Source organism: Tachyglossus aculeatus, chromosome 5 (genome assembly GCF_015852505.1).
Source record: "Tachyglossus aculeatus isolate mTacAcu1 chromosome 5, mTacAcu1.pri, whole genome shotgun sequence".
Classification (NCBI taxonomy): domain Eukaryota; kingdom Metazoa; phylum Chordata; class Mammalia; order Monotremata; family Tachyglossidae; genus Tachyglossus; species Tachyglossus aculeatus.
Genome location: NC_052070.1, coordinates 461,046 through 480,987, shown reverse-complemented (window position 1 = coordinate 480,987; position 19,942 = coordinate 461,046). Strand labels below are relative to the sequence as shown.

General features: G+C 47.0%; 1 protein-coding gene across 1 annotated transcript; it reads left to right on the top strand.

Annotated features, from left to right (window-relative positions):
- The first annotated feature begins 9,814 nt into the window (after nucleotides 1-9,814).
- Nucleotides 9,815-16,564, top strand: NEFL (neurofilament light). Its single transcript, XM_038747012.1, has 4 exons — nucleotides 9,815-11,058; nucleotides 12,238-12,362; nucleotides 12,831-13,150; nucleotides 14,590-16,564. Exons 1-4 carry the CDS (start codon nucleotides 9,979-9,981, stop codon nucleotides 14,730-14,732), a joined length of 1,668 nt encoding a protein of 555 aa, XP_038602940.1. The 5' UTR covers nucleotides 9,815-9,978; the 3' UTR covers nucleotides 14,733-16,564.
- The last annotated feature ends 3,378 nt before the right edge of the window (nucleotides 16,565-19,942 follow it).

The window sequence follows — 19,942 nt, the reverse complement described above, 5'->3', positions numbered from 1 at the left end:
GGGGATTAAGACTGTGAGCCCCCCGTGGGACAACCTGATCACCTTGTAACCTCCCCAACGCTTAGAACAGTGCATTGCACATAGTAAGCGCTTAATAAATGCCATAAAAAAAAGAGCTCAACAAATACCACTGCTATTAAGTGATTCCTTGGGTGACAGCTGGAGGTCACCCAGAGCTATCCAAGGTGCTGGCCAGTGACTGCTCCAGTGGTCCCCATGTGGAAATGCCATGGAAGGGCAGAAGGCCTCAGGACCCCACGGGGAGGCAGATGAGGGCACAGGAGCACTGACTTCATACATATTGGCTCAGTGGAAAGGACATGAGCTTTGGAGTCAGAGGTCATGGGTTCAAATTCTGGCTCCGCCACTTAGCTGTGTGACTTTGGGCAAGTCACTTCACTTCTCTGGGCCCAGTTACCTCATCTGTAAAATGGAGATGAAGACCGTGAGCCCACGTAGGACAACCTGATCATCTTGTAACTTCCCCAGCGCTTAGAACAGTGTTTTGCACATAGTAAGCACTTAATAAATGCCATCATTATTATTATTATTCTTAGAGAAGCAGTGTGGCTCAGTGGAAAGAGCACGGGCTTTGGAGTCAGAGGTCATGGGTTCAAATCCCGGCTCTGCCAAATGTCAGCTGTGTGACTTTGGGCAAGTCAGTTAACGTCTCTAGGCCTCAGTTATCTCATCTGTAAAATGGGGATTAAAAACTGTGAGCCCCACGTGGGACAACCTGATCACCCTGTATCCCTCCCAGCGCTTAGAACAGTGCTTTGCACATAGAAGGCACTTAACAAATGCTATCATTATTGTTATTATTATATTGGGTTGGGCTTTGCCCTTGCATTCATAATAGGCATGAAGGGAAGTCCTAAAGCTCACTGCTGCCCCACAACCCAGCACACATTCCCAGAGATGGCCACGACTGCACCTGTTTCCTGAGCACTCCTGTGTGAAGGCAGAAATAGATTATAAGCATTTCAAGGGCCGAGACTTGTCCTTTATTTCTGCTATATGGTGACTGTGCCAAGTACAGAGCTTAGTACATGCTGTTGATGATGATGACAATGATTTGGATGAATAGAAAGGAGTCTGCAGATCTAAGACTCCTATCCCTTCCATTTGTTTGAATTCTCTGGGCCGTTAAGAAGAACAGGGCCCCTGCTCAACACTGCTGTTTCAGCCCACCTCCTCAAAATCAAGCCCTTCATCCAATTGTGAGAATCCCTGCATCTGCCTTGTGACCCTTTCTCTCTTAGGAATTTTTGGTCTCAAAGTCGGAAGCAGCATGGCCTAGTGGAATGAGCACTGAACTGGCGGTCCTTTGGACCCGGGTTGTAGTCTCAGTTCCACCACGTATCTTCTGTCTGATCTTGGGCAAGTCACTTAACTTCTCTGAGCCTCAGTTTCCTCATCTGTAAAATGGGGATAAAGACTCTAAGCGTCATGTGAGCCCGTGGTTTGGTAGGGACCCTCTCTACATGCTGCCGATTTGTACTTCCCAAGCGCTTAGTACAGTGCTCTGCACACAGTAAGTGCTCATTAAATACGATTGAATGAATGAATGAATGTGGAACAGCAACTGTGTGCGACCTGATTAACTTGTATCTATCCCAGGATTTAGTACAGTGCCTGGCACATAGTAAATGCTTAATAATAGTAATAATTATAATGAAAATGGTACTTGTTAAGTGCTTCCTATGTGCCAAGCACTGTTCTAAGCGCTGGGGTAAATACAAGGTAATCAGTTTGTCCCACATGGGGCTCAAAGACTTAACCCCCATTTTACAGGTGAGGTAACTGAGGCACAGAGAAGTTAAATGGCTTGCCCAAGGTCACACAGTAGACAAGTGGCAGAGCCAGGATTAGAACCCACATCCTCTGACTCCCAAGCCCAGGTTCTTTCCAGTAAGCGACTCTGCTTAACAAATGCCATTAAAAAAGTGGCTCCCACCTTCTCCCTCTCACAGTATCCTCCACAGTGAGGGAGGTTGCCACAGAATAGACTCAAGTGGCAATCAATTTGAAATTTCATTCCTGTTGATTCATTTAGATTTTACCCAGATAACTGGAAAATTTATCAGAAAAGGGAACCTGAAAGTGACAACACATCAAAGCTGATTGTAGTTTCCGAGGAGCAACGTTTGAAGATATCCTGGTTTTGGCACTTTCCCAGGCTTGCACATTTGTCTCCGTAGTATTTGTTAAGTGCTTACTAGTGCCAAGTAGATAAATAATAATCAGGTTGGACACACAAGGCTGTGGAGCCGGTTACAGCTACATGGTCTGTATTCCCTATTTCACTTTGAAACCTGACTGCAGCTGGAAAGGAAAGGTCGAATGTTTCATATTTTCAACTTCATCTGTGAGTCCAATACCTGATTTCTCTTCCCCGATACTTGCCAACTGGCTTCTCCATTGCTTGATTTGAATACACAATAACCTTAGTTCAGGCAGCTCAGTAAGATAGCTGGGAGGCTATGAGCCTGAACAGCTCTGGTGTCTGGCAATTGAATTAGGTACCGAGGAAAGCAAAACAGTTCTTTCAGGTTTTGGAACTCTGCCCTGATGGCTCAGGGAGAGAATTAGACCTGCTCACTCTCCATTTTTCATCTGGAGCAAACCCTCTTACCTCTGGCAGTGAACCTGTTTCCAGGACCTCAAGTTAGAACAAATTGTTTTGTCAGTCCATCCTATTGTCTATGGTGGATATTAGGACCCTGCTGCATTGGTGGTCTCTGTTCGAGGAACACCTGGAAGCATAGAATCCAGGGAGCTTAGGCAGAGCCGTAGTGAGAAAGTACTTGCAGGCAGCAAGGATCTTAAAACACCACAGTGACAGCTGGTGTTGAGGTCTAATGTCCTAGCAAAGAAAAAAAAAGTTTGTAATTTCTAGTACTAAAATCTAATAGCGCTTCTAGCAGTGTTGGATTTGAGAAGTAATAATAATGATAATTAATAATAACTGTGGTATTTGTTAAGTGTTTACAATGTAAGGCACTGTATAAAGCACGATAACAGGGTTGCACGCAGTCCCTGTCCTACATGGGGCTCACAGTCGTGATCCCCATTTTACAGATGAGGAAACTGAGGCACAGAGAAGTGAAGGGACTTGTCCAAGGTTACCAGCAGACAAATGGTGGAGACGGGATTAGAAGCCAAGTCCTCTGACTCCCAGACCTGTGCTCTTTCCACTAGGCAGAGCTGCTTCTACTCAGCCAAGATGCTTCTCATATGTAATGTCATAAGAGAAGTAAGAGAAGTAATGTCTTTTCCACAGATTGCTTTTGTTCTTGACCTTCAATGCTTTTAAAGTTGCTTTTGCATTCTCTGCCAAGTTACAGAAGCCCAGAAAGGCCAGCAACATTGTAGACAACAGCCCTTTGGTAACACTACTACAGACTATGATTAACTGGTGTAAATTGCAACAGAGTTCATTGAGTGTGATCAATTCAGGGAAATTAATAGCTTACTCAGTCTGGCTTAATGGAAATTGTCCAGGCCTAGGAGACAGAAGACCTGGATACTAATTCTAGCTCTGCCTCTAGCCTGCTGAATGGTCTTGGGAAAGTCATTTTTCTTCTCTGTGTCTCAGTGTCTTCATCTCTGCACATGTAAGCACTCAATAAATACCATTGTTCGGTTGATTGTTCTTTCTCCCCCTTGGGTTGGTGGTCCATGAGGGTCAAGGACTGTGTCTAACTTGACAGACAGACCTCTTGGATCAACTCCCGTGCTTAGTTCGGGGCTTGTCACATAGTGAGTGCTTAATAAATACCATTATTATTATTATTATTACTTGTTCTGGCTTTCAAAAGAAAAAGATCATTTCAAGAGAAAAGAATGTTGCAAAGGAATTGGAGATTGAAGGGGTGATAGTTCCTTTCCCTTGCCAACTGGAATTGCAGGAAACAATGTTTTGTTTGTAGATATGTCTTACACTTAGAGAAACAGTGCTGCTTAATGGAAAAGCAGGCCTGGGAGAGAGATTGCAGCCTGTGATGTGAAGGAGAACCGGGACATTTTGAGTATGCTACTTGTTCCCTACAGGATGATACAGTAGCAAAAAAGAATTGCTAATTGACAATACTGCACTACCACTTTCCTGAGGAACATGTGACCTGATGTGGTTTGGTAGTTATAAAATGTCTGGATGATTGCTTGCCATTGATGAACCTTTCTAGTGGTCAGGGAGAACAAATTTCTACAGCTTGCATCTACCTGGTTTAAATGACTGTCATTTTATTCAAACTCAGAGGACATATCCAGTCCATGCTAACCCTGGGCTTTCCTATCTCACTTGTATCCATTCACTAAATATATCAAATGAAGAAAATACAGGAATAAGAATTTGGATTCGGGGGACATTTATTGCCAAGCCCTCACTGCACTTGAGAGAAATGATCCGCAGGGGTTCACTAAGGGCTAATTATTCTATTCCTTCTTTTGTCCCCTGCCACTGCCATCTTTCTCTTTTGGCTCTCAGCTACTCCACTAGAGCCCATGTATGGGGCCAAACTAATTCAAGGTTGAAAAAATTCTCCCATTTCTTAATCTTCCCATTTCTTAATGTTGCCAATGTGACCTGACTCCATAGTTAGCTAATAAAAGGATTTTATACTCTGCCATGGGGGTCACAAATCAGAGTGGAAGGGTTGACAAAGAATAGGTTGAGCAAATGCAGCCAGGATGGGTTTAGTATTGGATTGCATCCTTATGCGGGGCTGAAGATTGATTCTGGCTGATTGACAGTTACTGCCTGGAAGTGCCAGTAGCCCTGATATTTCTTCTCACCCCACTCCCAGCCAGGCTAGACTCGGGGGTTTTCATGAGACCCTTCAGGGAAGCACCAGGATTGGGGGAAAAAGGACAGAGAATGGAAATGACTTAAATATTTGTAAGATCTGCTTGAGATTTTAAGTTCCTCAAGAGCAGGGGCATTTTTTTGTACACTTCCAGGCCTCTAGTACAGTGCACATGACAGGTGCTCAATAAATACAGATGCTGATAAAATGCTATCTGTCAATCACATGAAAATATTGATATTCAGGGCCCCAGGTGGGATTTGAAGACAAGACTAGTAGCGACTCGATGCTGGCAGTGCTTATGAGGTACCATCCCCAGTAATGGCAACTTGATGTTGAGCCTGAGGCCCACCTGGCAAAGATTCAGGTTCAAAATATAATTTTCCTCTGAAAGATTATCTTCAAAATATCTATTTGCTGCATGTGAGCACTCTCAGAGTGTAAGAGCAGAATGGGAAGACCGAGCTCAGGCTTGTCAGTACATCTTGGGGGTGAATTTAGGTAAAAGTCAGTCAGTCAGTCAACTGTGTTTTCTCGAGGGACTCCAGGGATCTGGATCAGTATCATCCCATCATTCCCCTCCCATCCATTTTCCTTCTCCACCATCTCCATCTTTCCCTCCTCTTTCCTCTACCTCTGTACTTCCTCCAGGGAAATTGGAGTCCTGCAGGCCAGCCTGGGGCCAAGCTACCCCTCAGAAGATCTGTAAAATGAGTGCAAGCCACCTGGCCTTAGAGTATCCTCCAGAACAAAGTCTGCAGCCAATTTCCTGCCTGTTTCTAATCTAGGCTTCAAGTCGTGTCTGAGGTCAGCAGTGTTGACTGGCATCAGGGCCCCGGTGCCCCAGGTGGTTCTAGGTGTAGGGTGACCAGCCAGAGTCCAGTGAGTCTCAGGGCCCACAGAAGACCTGGAGGCCCTGATGCACAATAGCCCCACTTGAGATGCTCAGGATTAGGGAAGCTAGGCAGTTTTGTCTCCCAGGAACCCAGAAATGACCCAGTTTGGCTCTAAGATCCTGTCTGCCACACTATGGCAGGAATTCACAGAATCCAGCAGAATCACCACAATCCACACTTGTATGGGCCTCCCAGCAAGGAACCCCTGGCACAAAAGCAAACTGTTCCATTGGCAAACCTCCATGTGGCTGAAAGAAGCTCAGCAACTTCTGGTCATCCATCCCCCAAGCCGAATTACTCTTTTCTCTTTGCCCGGAGGTCTGAGATCAATGGCTGAAGCCACCCACAAGACTGAGCAGAAGAAACTGCTGCAGAATGAATTTTGGTGAGAGAACACTTATCTAGGTGGGAGAAGCTGTGACATTCCTTACAAGCATTAAGGAATGCTTCCTTCCCCTTCCTTCCTCTCCCCCTCGTCCCCCTCTCCATCCCCCCCATCTTACCTCCTTCCCTTCCCCACAGCACCTGTATATATGTATATATGTTTGTACATAGTCATTACTCTATTTATTTATTTATTTATTTTACTTGTAAATATCTATTCTATTTATTTTATTTTGTTAGTATGTTTGGTTTTGTTCTCTGTCTCCCCCTTTTAGACTGTGAGCCCAATGTTGGGTAGGGACTGCCTCTATATGTTGCCAATTTGTACTTCCCAAGCGCTTAGTACAGTGCTCTGCACATAGTAAGTGCTCAATAAATACGATTGATGATGAAGCATTATGGTGAACAAAACCTAGGCTCAGAAGTGGGCCAGACTTTGGTATATTGTGCTGGAGCTTTCTTAAGGTGTGAGAATAAATGCCAGGATTTGAAAACTATAAGCAGTTAAAAGAAACTCTTCTCAGCCATTCTACTCTGTTGTATTATACTCTCCCAAGTGATTAGTACAGTGCTCTACCCATAGTCAGCACTCACCATATAATTGATTGATAAATATCTAACAATAATTGTGATATTTATTAAGCATTGGGGTAGCCAAAATGCAATCCTCCAGACATAGTCCCTGTCCTCCATGAGGTCCACAGTCTAAGAGGGAGGGAGAATAAGTATTGAATCCCCATTTTACAGATGAAGAAACCAAGGATCAGAGCTATTGAGTGATTTGCCCCCGTTTACACAGCAGGCAAGGGACAGAACTGGGATTAGAACCCAAATCTCCTGGCTCCCAGTCCTGCAGCTCTGAAGTATGGTCAGCATGGTCAGCGTTTAACTCCAGTCTTCCAATAGCCTAAGGCTGGTGTCCAGTCAGTGAGAACTCATTAATGACCTTTCTCCTGACCCATTCTTTACCCCTCATCCCCAATCCTGACTCTTCACTGTTTTCCTGGGGAAAAGGAGAAAGGCTGGGTGGCATGAAATCTCCTCCAATGGGCAGGGGTGTATGTGGGAGGGTGGACAAGTGGACAATCACAGTGTATGCAATGATGGAAATAAGAACATAATACACGTTGCAAGTTGTTGTTGCTATTATTAGTAGTAGTATTTTTCCAAGGTAGTACAGGCTCCTTTTATTCACTTTAACCTTTAAACTATCCCAGTAATTGTTCATTCCTGCCACCAGCAGAAACTAACATGGCAGTATACTATGGTTTATGATTTCAATAGTATTCCGCAGGTCTCATCTCAGTGCAATACATTTTCTTTTAGAGCCTATTTCAAAATAGATGGGAAGGTCCATAATCAGTTATACATTTGTAGCAAATATGGAGTCGAAGTCTGGTTAGAGCTGGCAGACAGAGAGCATGAGCCCTGCATGGGACAGGGACTGTGTCTGATCTTGTGGGACAGGGAATGTGTCTATTTCCCACTTGCATACTGCTTCCCGGTACTCAGTACAGTACTCTGCACAGAGTAAGCACTTAATAATAATAATGATGGTATTTGTTAAGTGCTTACTATGTGCAAAGCACTGTTCTAAGCGCTGGGGGTATACAAGGTGATCAGGTTGTCCCACGTGGGGCTCAGTCTTAATATTTTACAGATGAGGGAACTGAAGCACAGAGAAGGTAAGTGACTTGCCCAAAGTCACACAGCTGACAATTGGCAGAGTGGGATTTGAACCCATGACCTCTGACTCCAAGTCCTGTACTATTTCCACTGAGCCACACTGCACGCAGCTTCTTAGTACTCTACTACTGCCTAATGATCTTGTCTCTGCCCCAGCGCTTAGTACAATGTTTGACACATAGTAAGCGCTTCACAAATATATTATTATTCAAGGCTGTTCAGGGCACTGCACCAATATTTCTAGTGATCTTGTTCATTTTTTTCAGTGAAGTCATAGATCAGGGAATTTTGTGCAGACAGAGAGCACAGACGTTAATTAGTGTCTAATTGGGTGCTGGCATAGTTTTCCACTTTCCTAGCTCTTTCAAGTGCTTAATTTTGCACTTTAGCAAAGCCCATTTTTAAGGCTCGTTGTGCTCACGTATCCTATTTCCTTGTGTCTGAAACACAGGGTGTAAGGCATTTGTTTATTTTATACAGAAAGGTACCTTTCACTTTCTCAGTTCACAGCTCCCAGCCTTGAATTTAGGGTGAAATTTTGCATATTTCCGGATCCTCAGGTAAACTGAAGGAGAGAGTCTGCCGAATCCACAGCATTTGGGCGGGGTTCCTTTCCTTGGTGAAGTCATCAAACTGCTACAGGCACCCCCATACGTTGCCAGGGGTCTAGACCAAGTCGTTAAACACATTTCATTTGGGGCGGGAGAATCTAGTGCACTCTGATTGAGTTTCTTCTCGGTCAACGGCTACCTGTTCTTCCACTGTTCTCAAGGTGAACTAACCTGTTAATGCTGATGTAAGCATCGGTTTTTCCTCTCCATTTTCAGAGGTTCTTACGTGATTAATGAACTCCAGTGCCCCCAGACACAGATACAACAGTACAACAGTGGGAGAATCCTTTCGGGAAATGGCTCTTTCTCCGAAATTTTCAGGTCGTAGGTGGGTTGAATGGCACAAAAAGAGAACGCCATCCTAATTCAATGACAGTATCAAGACGAAAGGAATAAAAAACGGTATTTAGCTTCACAGGGTAGTCATGCGGTGCGGCCATAGCCGCATAGCTCTTTCGGGCTGCCACTTGGTCAGTCGTTGAAGCGTTCTTTTCTTTGCACTCAGATGCAGTTCCGCCGCTGTCTCTCAGCACCATGCATTAAAATTTGAAACATTCTCAGGAGGGGTTCCGCACCCCTGACTGGAACAGAAACGAAAGCACCAGGCAGAATCCCTGGTTGAAACAGAAAACCAGCCTGAGTTTGGGGCTTGTAAAGTCTATTGAATTCTTGCAACAAGACAGTTTTCCCGGTGAAAAAGAAAATATACATTAACTGTAGAGAAAAGGGAGAGCTAGCGAAGGGAGAGACGGAGGGGCAGAGACGGAGGGGCAGAAAGAGGCTGGGATTAGGAGACAGTGAAGAGAGGGAGAAAAGACGGGAGGGGACGGGGTAAGCGGCAGGGAGGAGGGCACTGATTCTAAAGGGAGAACGACAAGGAGCGAACCTGTGAAACATTGAGGAGGAGAGCGAGAGAAAGTCAAGCTTGCGGGGGAGGGAGCGGAACACCTAGACAGACCTATGTATAATGCCCACGCCACCGTGTCCTGCCCATACATGGCACATACCACCGCCAAACATGTTTCAGGTGCCCGAGTCCCTGGAAGGGCTTCTAGGACATGAAACCACCGAGGCGGGGGAGGTGGGTTAGGGTGGGAGCTGGAGGGAGTTCTCGTGGGGGCTTTAGAAGGGTGCGGAGGTGCAAGATGAGATGGGCTAAGTGTGGGTGGGTGGGCGGGGGGTTCCAGAAAGGGACCACGGAGAGTGCCGGGGCGGGCGGGGGTAATGATGAGGAGAGGAGCAGGGCAGTGGGCGAGGGAACGAGTGGGCGGGGGCGTCGGGGAGAAAGGCCTTCATAGCGAGGAAATGCAGCAGGGAGGGAGGGGGAGGGGAGCCACGAGAAGAGATTGAGGTTTTTTTTTTTTCCCTTCTCTCGCCGGTCGTGGCGCAGCGCCTTCCCCTTGGCTGCAGCAAGGGGAGAGCTTCGATCGCGGCAGAGGCTGCGTCAGAGCCGTCCCCGGGTATAAAGCGGGGCGAGCCGAGAGCCGCAGCGGCACACGGTCTCCTGCTCCTCCTCCCGCTCCCGCTCCCGGTCCCGGTCCCGGTCCCGGTCCCGGACCCGGTCGGCGGCCGTCGCTCCCCTCCGCCGCCGCCATGAGTTCCTTCGGCTACGACCCGTACTACCCGACGTCGTCCAAGCGGCGCTACGCGGAGAGCCCGCGGCTGCACATGGCCTCGGTGCGCAGCGCCTACAGCTGCTACAGCGCCTCGCGCTCCGGCTACTCGCCCGCCTACGCGGCGGCGGCGGTGGGCCCCCCGGGCTCGCTGTCGGCGCGGCGCGTCTACTCGTCGAGCTCGGGCTCGCTGGGGGCCGCGGCCGGCGCCGGCCTGGACGGGCTGGACCTCAGCCAGGTGGCGGCCATCAGCAGCGACCTCAAGTCGCTCCGCACGCAGGAGAAGGCGCAGCTGCAGGACCTGAACGACCGCTTCGCCAGCTTCATCGAGCGGGTGCACGAGCTGGAGCAGCAGAACAAGGTGCTGGAGGCCGAGCTGCTGGTGCTGCGCCAGAAGCACGCCGAGCCCTCGCGCTTCCGCGCGCTGTACGAGCAGGAGATCCGCGACCTGCGGCTGGCGGCCGAGGACGCGAGCAGCGAGAAGCAGGCGCTGCAGGGCGAGCGCGAGGGGCTGGAGGAGACGCTGCGGGCGCTGCAGGCGCGCTACGAGGAGGAGGTGCTGAGCCGCGAGGACGCCGAGGCCCGCCTGCTGGAAGCGCGCAAGGGCGCCGACGAGGCGGCCCTGGCCCGGGCCGAGCTGGAGAAGCGCATCGACAGCCTGGTGGACGAGATGGCCTTCCTGAAGAAGGTGCACGAGGAGGAGATCTCCGAGCTGCAGGCCCAGATCCAGTACGCGCAGCTGTCCGTGGAGATGGACGTGCAGGCCAAGCCCGACCTGTCGGCCGCGCTCAAGGACATCCGCGCGCAGTACGAGAAGCTGGCCGCCCGCAACATGCAGAACGCCGAGGACTGGTTCCGCAGCCGCTTCACCGTGCTCACCGAGAGCGCCGCCAAGAACACCGACGCCGTCCGGGCGGCCAAGGACGAGGTGTCCGAGAGCCGCCGCCTGCTCAAGGCCAAGACGCTGGAGATCGAGGCCTGCCGGGGCATGAACGAGGCGCTGGAGAAACAGCTGCAGGAGCTGGAGGATAAGCAGAACGCCGACATCTCGGCCCTGCAGGTGGCGGGGAGACGGGGACGGGGGCGTGGGGGTGGGGTGGGAGGGAGGGGCGGGCCCGGGGGCTCGGACAGGGGACCCTTGTCTCCTTCCCCCGGCCCGGCTTGGTGCGCCTCCTCTCGGGGAGCTGGGGGGTCCGCGCTCGCCATGCTGGGCGACCGCGCGCCAACCTCGCCCCTACCGACTGGGCAGCCCCGACCCCCTTCCCAGCGGATGGACGGACGGCCGAGGTGACTCTGGCCAGGGGCCATCGGTCACGAAGGGGAGACCTTGGGTGTAAGGGGTCAATCGCATCGCTTTGGCGCCGGGGGCGGCCAGGACTCACCCCTGACACCCAAGGGCTCCGCGCGCAAAGGACCCAAGTTCCCCGAGCGCAAAGGACCCAAGCCCCTTCTGCCGGCTGGAGCTGAGCGTCTGTGGCCTCCTTCTATCGCCCCCCGGAAAAAGGGACGCGTGCCCGAAGAGAAACCCCCGCGAGTCCTCAGGTTTATAAGCGACAGAATGTGGCCATGACTTGATGCGTCAGGGGGAGATAAGTCCAATCAACCGGCCTCGTTCCGCGGCCCCTTCCCTGTCGCCTGGGAAAGGAGGCTTGTGGGCGGTCAGCGGGTCCCCTTCCACCTCAAAGGCTTTGGGTGGGCTCGGAAGGGCAGGCGGTGGCCGAAGAAGAGGTGCACTGACGGCGCTTGCCTGAAAATGCACCTGGGATAGTCGGGGTCCACAGAGACAGTTTGGGTTGCGATGAAAATTCCCGGCAAATCGCCTACCTGCCAAACAAACATTCTGTCGCTCAGTCACCGAAACTCCCAGTTCAGAACCGTCCGAGTAACAGAAAGATTCAACTCGAAGGATAGTGTTCTTTCTGTGGATGAGAGCGCTTCGGAGGAAAGGAAGATTTGGAGACGGGACTGAGCTATCTTTATGGTGGGGCGCGGGGGAGTGAAGGACTTGCTGGTTAGGGAGATTTTGCTTTCCGTTTTAAGCCGAAGAATACCTTCTTGGGCGTGGGCGGGGGTGGGGGTGGGGGGGACGCCGACCTGTTCGGACATTAGGTGAAACTGCGATAGGTGGAGAAAAAAAATTCGGAATAATTCTGAATGAAAATGCATTTACTTTATAATCTTATCCCACACCTGTACCTCTGAACTTGAATTTGTTTTTTTTTTTTTTAACTTTCTACAGGATACCATTAATAGACTGGAAAATGAATTGAGGACCACGAAAAGTGAGATGGCTCGTTATTTGAAAGAATATCAAGATCTGCTCAACGTGAAAATGGCTCTGGATATAGAAATCGCAGCTTACAGGTAGGAATTGTGGACAGGAGGTAGCAAATGCGACACTTCCCCCCTTATCCGACACCCCCCCCACCCAAATCATTTTTAAGATCTTTGGAGTTGAGAAAATGACTCTGCTTCTTGTATGCGTAGGCTTTGGTTTATTTAGGACTCGTGAGAGCCATTTTCATGTGCCCACCCTCTCCCCCATTATTTCATTTGAAATGCGCCTAGTGGCCCGTTTTAAAAGCTGGCCCCTTCCAATCAGTCATACAGCTGCTACTTGGAGCATTTTATTTCCGGACACTTTGGCTTAGATTAAAACAAATTATAATTAAAGGCAGCTGTTTAAGTAGCTACTTCCGGAAGAGCTCTAATGGCCGAGCAGCCATTCAAAGGAAGCTTAGTAAGTGTGGAATTGGAGATACAAATGGACAGGCTTTGTACTTAAGTAAGGCTGTTGCTGCGTCTCCCTTTTCCTCCCTCCCCCATTTCCAGGAAACTGCTGGAAGGGGAGGAGACCCGACTAAGTTTCACCAGCGTCGGTAGCTTGAGCAGCAGCTACTCCCAGAGCTCCCAAGTCTTTGGCCGCTCTCTGTACGGCGGCTTACAGAGCAGCTCCTATCTGATGTCCACTCGCTCCTTCCCGGCTTACTACACGAGTCACGTTCAGGAAGAACAGGTTGAAGTGGAGGAGACAATTGAAGCGACCAAAGCCGAAGAAGCCAAAGATGAGCCGCCCTCAGAAGGAGAGGCTGAAGAGGAGGAAGAGAAGGAGGAGGCTGCGGAAGAGGAAGGAGCTGAAGAGGAAGAAGAAGGTAAAAACAGGATGACTCAAGAAAAAAGCTAAGCTCTAGATCTCCCTCTCCTGCCTGAACTCTAGGTGTTTGGGTGGCAGGTGGCTTAGGTGAGATCGACTAGGCATTGAATGTTTCACACAGTCCTCCACTGGAAATCTCACGGGCACTCGCAGTCACTTGCCATCACTTTCTTTAGAGCTTTTAAGGAAGTTTGCATTCCTACAGAATTACAATATTTCCCTCCTGGTTCTCCTCCTCTCTCCTCTTCGCCTATTCTCTACCCCACCCCTTACCCTCCCAGAGGAGCTGCTGATGTCTTTCACGAACATGGTTACTCTAACATTTTCCAAATAAGTATAATTTTCCATCTCGACCTTCTGCCCCTTTTCTTCTGAAATTCGATCAATCAGTCAATCAATCGTATTTATTGAGTGCTTACTGTGTGCAGAGCACTGTACTAAGCGCTTGGGAAGTACAAGTTGGCAACATATAGGGACGGTCCCTACCCAACAGTGGGCTCACAGTCTAGAAGTTGATGATGTACAATGTTCCGTGTCCCTCGAGAGGCAGCATGGCCCGGTAGAGAGAGCATGGACCTGGGAGTCAGAAGAACCTGGGTTCTAATCCACACCCCGTCCCTGCCTGCTGTGTGATCTTGGGCGAGTCACTTAATTTCTCTGAGCCTCAGTTTCCTCAACTGTAAAATGAGGATAACTGTTTTCCCTCCCGCTTAGACTGTGAGCCCCATGAGAGACAGGGACTGCGACTAACTTAATTAACTTGTAACTACCCTAGTGCTTAGACTAGTGCTTGATGCAAAGTAAGCACTTAACAAATACCATAAAAAAAGAAATACTAATAAGCAAACAAACATACGCTTACAAAGGAGAAACATTGCAACTTTACTGCAGTAGCCATCCCAAGAGGACCGCTTCAATTACATGAAAGTAAATTTATGAATATTTCATGGAGAAGCACTGTGGCCTAGTGGAAAGAACATGGTCCTGGGAGTCAGAGGACCTGGGTTCTAATCCTGCTTCTGTCACTTCCCTGCTGTGGGCCCTTGGTCAAGTCAGTTTAACGTCTCCCTGTGCCTCAGTTTCCTCACGTATTAAATGGAGGTTAAATATCTGTTTTCCCTCCTCCCTAGACTGTGAGCCCCATATGAGACAGGAACTGCTTCCAACTTGATTACCTTGTATTTACCCCAGCGCTTGGCACAGAGTATGTGGTTAACAGATACTACCATTATTATTATTAGTTTCCTCAGTTCTCCACTAGCCTGAATGGTCAACCATAACTACAGGGAGTGGGACTGAGAGGGTTGAGGAAGTTAGTAAGTAGTATCACCTGGCAGTGTTTTTTTAATGCAGGAAAGATCAAAGGTTTCTTACCCTAGTTGAATTTTATTGTTGACTCAGATGGGTTTTTTTTTTTGTCTTTTTCTTTTTGATAAGGTGCTAAGGAGGAATCAGAAGATACCAAGGAGGTTGAAGAAGAAGGAGGTGAAGGTGAGGAAAAGGAGGCTGAAGAAGCTGAAGAGGGAGAGAAAAAAGAAGAAGCTCCTGAAGAACAACGTGTTGAGAAGAAGAAAGATTGAGTTCTCTTTTCTTAACTACTTCAGGTTTCCAAATCAGATCAGCCAAACCCCAGCAAATCAATTGAACTCCATTTGCTATTAAAAATAAGACGCCACCTATTGAAAATTGGAGATGATTTAGGTTGAAAGTGTACTATTGTGTTATGAGTTTTCCTCTTTATGCAAAGTAACTGTTTGCTTGCAGAGTGGCCTCCTTGGCTTGCTGCCAGATAGTGCATGGTTTTATGCTTACAAGTTCAGGATTTTTGGATGAGCCAAATGTTTGATTTTTTTTATGAATAAATGAACTGATTGAAACACTATGAAAAATAATCCTGGAAACCTGGAGTCATTAGAAAATGATGAACCTAAGTTATGTGCAATAACTAGCAAATAAAGTTATACTAAGCATACACAATTTCTTGTTTGTGGTTGTCATGTGTTCACACAACAACCTTGAGAGGAGCAAGAGTGACCAGCAGTTTTACCAGTGTCTAGGCAAAGAACTGATCTCATAATCCATGTTAAGGGGAAAAAAAACAAAAACAGCACTGTAATTGCAAATTCATACTACAAATTTCATAAAACCAGATCATTGGTCACAAATTCTCCATTTGCTCCCCTCTGGAAGGTTACAAAACAAAACAGGAAGCAGGTTGCATCCCTGTTTCTATATGTAGGAGGGGCACTTTGCCCAGGGAAACGTTACCCACTGCCACTCAGGGAATTGTTCTGATGAAGGGAATGTGTGCGGGTGCGCATGTGTGCATGTGCGCGCGCGCACACACACACACACACACACACACACACACATATTATCATCGAGTGCCACTCTATTGAACCAGCCTGCTGAACCCAAACGGGCTTTGTGGGAATAGGTCCAGTAGAAGTCAAGTGAATGCCCTAAAGTTACAACTGTTTTTCTTTTCAAATTGACATGTGTGTAAACCCCAGAGTAAGCAGCTGGAATCTCAACCTTTTCCAGAATGGAAATCAATCATTTCTTCCAGTGAGGAAACAAGATAACTAAGAGTTGGGGGGGGGGGGGGGAGAGAGAAATTAAGTGGAGAAGAAAACCAATTAGTCTTGTCTCTAAAGGTCTTGTCTATGACCCTAGCTCTCAGTGTTTATGCTGTGTCTTCAGCTCAGCTACTCACCACTGTTGCCTAAGCAAGCAATGCTGCCTAAGCTCTGATTTCATTGGAAAACATGCTTTGATAAAAGTGACAAAATTAGTCTCCTGCAGAGGAATGAAATGTGATGTGTTCTATAGATATTTGTGTGCATGCATTTACTGGAAAATGTTTAGGTCTCAGATGATGTTCAGAAGGCCAGCTGCGAATATGAGCGGTCTTCTGTTGCCAGGGTTATGGTACTGCACCAAATGTGCTAGTGAGATCCATTGCCCAAAGTGAGCCACAGCTGAGGTGGCTGATTCCTGAACTGTTCCTCCCTAGAAAGTTGCTTTATCTGTCAACTCTACTATTTGCTTCTTAGAAAATTTGCTGCACATCTTAAAAATGGTTGCTAATCACACCTGGAGTTAAACTGTTTTCATTTAAATGTTACGTGTATTTGTACACTCTGTTCCGAGTTTAAATAGCAATTTAGTAAACCCTTTTTATTTACCTATAATATTTCTCTGAAGTGTGAAGACCAAGACCTGGATCTTGGCAGAACGGGAGCATTTCATGGAAATGTGATTTGTCGAGCTTTGTTAATCTCCTAAAAATGGAAACATGACAATAGTTGGAGACATCTAGTCAGTTTCAGAATATTACAAAGTCTGAAAGCACTGACATTGTATCATACCCTGTCACATCGAACATAATAAAGTATAGCTGCAGGATGAATGTGGTGACTTTGTTATTTTTTAATACCTTTGAAGTTGAGAAAGAAAAGTAATGCAATTACTATTGAAAACTAATAGAACTTTAAATGGAGAGATTCATTCATTCAATTGTATTTATTGAGCGCTAACTGTGTGCAAAGCACTGTACTAAGCACTTAGGAGGTACAACTCGGCAACATATAGAGATGGTCCCTACCCAACAACGGGCTCACACTCTAGAATGGGGAGACAGACAACAAGAGAAGGGGAATGGGTCCATGACTATCAGACCATGATGCCTGCTAAGGAACTGAAATTTCAAGCTCCAGGTTTCTTCAGTTCTTCAATTGGAGACTGAAAATCCAAACAAAGACTAAGCCTAGATAATCAATAACAATCAGATAATCAAAATCTGGGGTAATCAAATGGATTTGCCTAATTTTATTCAGTTACCAGAGTGGTTTTTTTTATTATTATCATTTTCCAGGCCAGCCTCATTTTGGAGAGCTGGTATGGGGACAGTTCTCTTCTTATCAATCAATCAATCAATCGTATTTATTGAGCGCTTACTGTGTGCAGAGCACTGTACTAAGCACTTGGGAAGTACAAGTTGGCAGCATATAGAGACAGTCCCTACCCAACAGTGGGCTCACAGTCTAGAAGACTGTCTAATTCCCTTCCTTTCAGGGGCTATCTGAAAGGGTCACATGTTCTGCATTTGAGCCTGTTGATGTCGAGAGGGGAGGGCAGAAATGGAGGGTATTTTTATTATTATTATTAAATGTCATCGAGTCATTTCTGTTTCATAGTGATCTATGGATATATTTTCTCCAGAACGTCCTGTCTTCTGCCATAATCTGCAACCTTACTAACGGTTCTTCTGTTATCATTGCTATGGCGTCTAGTGATCTAGCTGCTGGTCTGCCTCTTCCATGTTTTCTCTTGACTTTTCCTGCCATTAGGAATTAATCCAGAGAGTTCAATCATTCATTCATTCAATCGTATTTATTGAGCGCTTACTGTGTGCAGAGCACTGTACTAAACAGTTGGGAAGTACAAGTTGGCAACATATAGAGACGGTCCCTACTCAACAACGGGCTCACAGTCTAGAGGGGGGAGACAGACAACAAAACAAAACATGTGGACTGGTGTCAAGTCATCAGAGTTAATCCTCCTGATGACATGTCCAAAATATGCTCATCTAAATCAAGTCATTTGGCCTTCCAAAGATCACATTGGCTTAATTTGCTCCCAAACACATTTGTTTGTTTTTGAAAGTCCATGGTATTTGCAAAAGCCTTCTCCATCACCACATTTCAAAAGAATCAATGCTGTTTCTATCCTGTTTTTTTCACTGCCCAGCTTTTGGATACATACATCATTACTGGAAACATCATAGAACTGACAATTTGTATTTTTGTGACAATTGTTACATCAGCACATTTCATGACTTTTTCCAGAAATGGAGGGTATGATGTGTTCAATCCTACCCCTGTGGCCTTGGGTTTGGGAGTAGTGTTTCCCAGGGAAACAACTTCAGCGGACTAAATTAGCAAAATTTTTCCAATAAAACAAATTCCCAAGAAACTAGATGCAACTCCTATGAAACCACCAGCAACACTGAGAGAAATCCACTGACTCTACATGGGCCCACTAGTCCCTGCTCTGAATTCCCCTTATTACTACATTGGCTTGATGAGCTTACTTGGTGTCCCTGCTTTTCCCAGAAACTCTAAGTTACGGACAGATGTCAGGTAAGCAATTTTTCTGTAACTGGTCCCACCCTGTCCGCATCACTCTATCTGGCTTGTCCCTGGGTTTTGGAGGATGGGACCAGTGTGGTTGGGACAGGGTGGGATAGGGAGGGTGGGATGGATTCCAAGTGGGAGATAGGATGGTACCTGGGGGTCCCTTCAAAGCTGTGGGGTGGGAATTGTGTGTGGGGGGAACACCTTTTTTTAAAAAAAAAGATCAGGAGAAAAGGGTGGAGGAAATGGGTCTGGGAGCCAGGAGTTAATAATTTATGATGATAATTGTGGTATTTGTTCAGCACTTACTATGGGCCATGCACCGTTCTAAGCACTGGGGTAGATACAAGGTAATCAGGTCAGACACAGTCCCTGTCCCACATGGGTCTCACAGTCCTAATCCCCATTTTACAGATGAGGTAACTGCAGCTCAGAGAAGTGAAGTGACTTGCCCAAGGTCACACAGTAGAAAAGTGAAGGAGTTGGAATTAGAACCCAGGTCCTTCTGACTCCCCGGCCTGTGCTCTATCCATCAGGCCATACTGCTTCTCATAGGAAAAACACTGGCTTATGTAGCAAAAGCTAACTGTGACAGATACATTATCCCTGCCACTTCCAGTGACAGCTAATGAGGGCATCCCTTCCACATGGAACTTCTGCTTCCATTCACCTACAATTCCTCAGCCCCGAGGCCACTAGGTGGAGAGGCATGATTGCTGCACTGTGGCTCTGGGCCAGAGAGATTTAGACCACCACCCCATCTTCCCTGCCACCTCCTTGAAGATCTTGATATAGATTTTGCTCATTGGAGTAAAAGTCCTGAGAAGGATAAGGAAAGAGAAAACATCTCAGCCACTGAAAACAAATATAATGAAGGAGCTTATTAAGGGTTTCCTTTGTGGCAAAGCACCGTGCTAAGCACTGGGTAGAAAAATGATACAGTACTTTAAATTTCCTGGTTGTTAGTTATTCACCCCTCCTCCTCCCACCCCCAACATATATACCTTATTGTCCTTTGAAGCAGCATGGTGTATTGGATAGAGCACAGGCCTGGGAGTCAGGGGGTCATGAGTTCTAATCCTTACATCATCACTTGACTGCTCTGTGACCTTGGGCAAATCACTTCACTTCTCTATGCTTCAGTTCCCTCATCTGTAAAATGGGGATTGAGACTGATGAGCTCCACATGGGACAGGGATTATGTCCAACTCGATTTGCTTGTATCCAAGCCAGTGCTTAGTACAGTGTCCTGGCACATAGTAAGCACTTAACAAATACCATTATTATTATTATTATTATTATTAATTAAGAAGACACCATTGTCTGTGAAGTTCACCAATGTGTGTGTGTGTGTGTGTGTGTGTGTGTGTGTGTGTGTGTGTGTGAGATGAAGAAGGCAATGTGGTATCCACAGTTCCAGGCACATTGTTTACAAGAAAAGGTTGTCCCTTGTTGCGTTGTCAAGTTAAAGGTTTGCCACATCTGACCCTGTTTTCTCTTTTGCCTTCTTATCTCTTTCTCCTTAAGAAGCTTTGGTTCAAGGACAGCCACACTCCTTTTTTGATAACGATGTGCCGTGCTGGTCTTTACTCAATAACAGACTTCCAGTTTTTTGCTGGGATGTAGCATTCTCAGAGGTTTTGTTTTAGTCT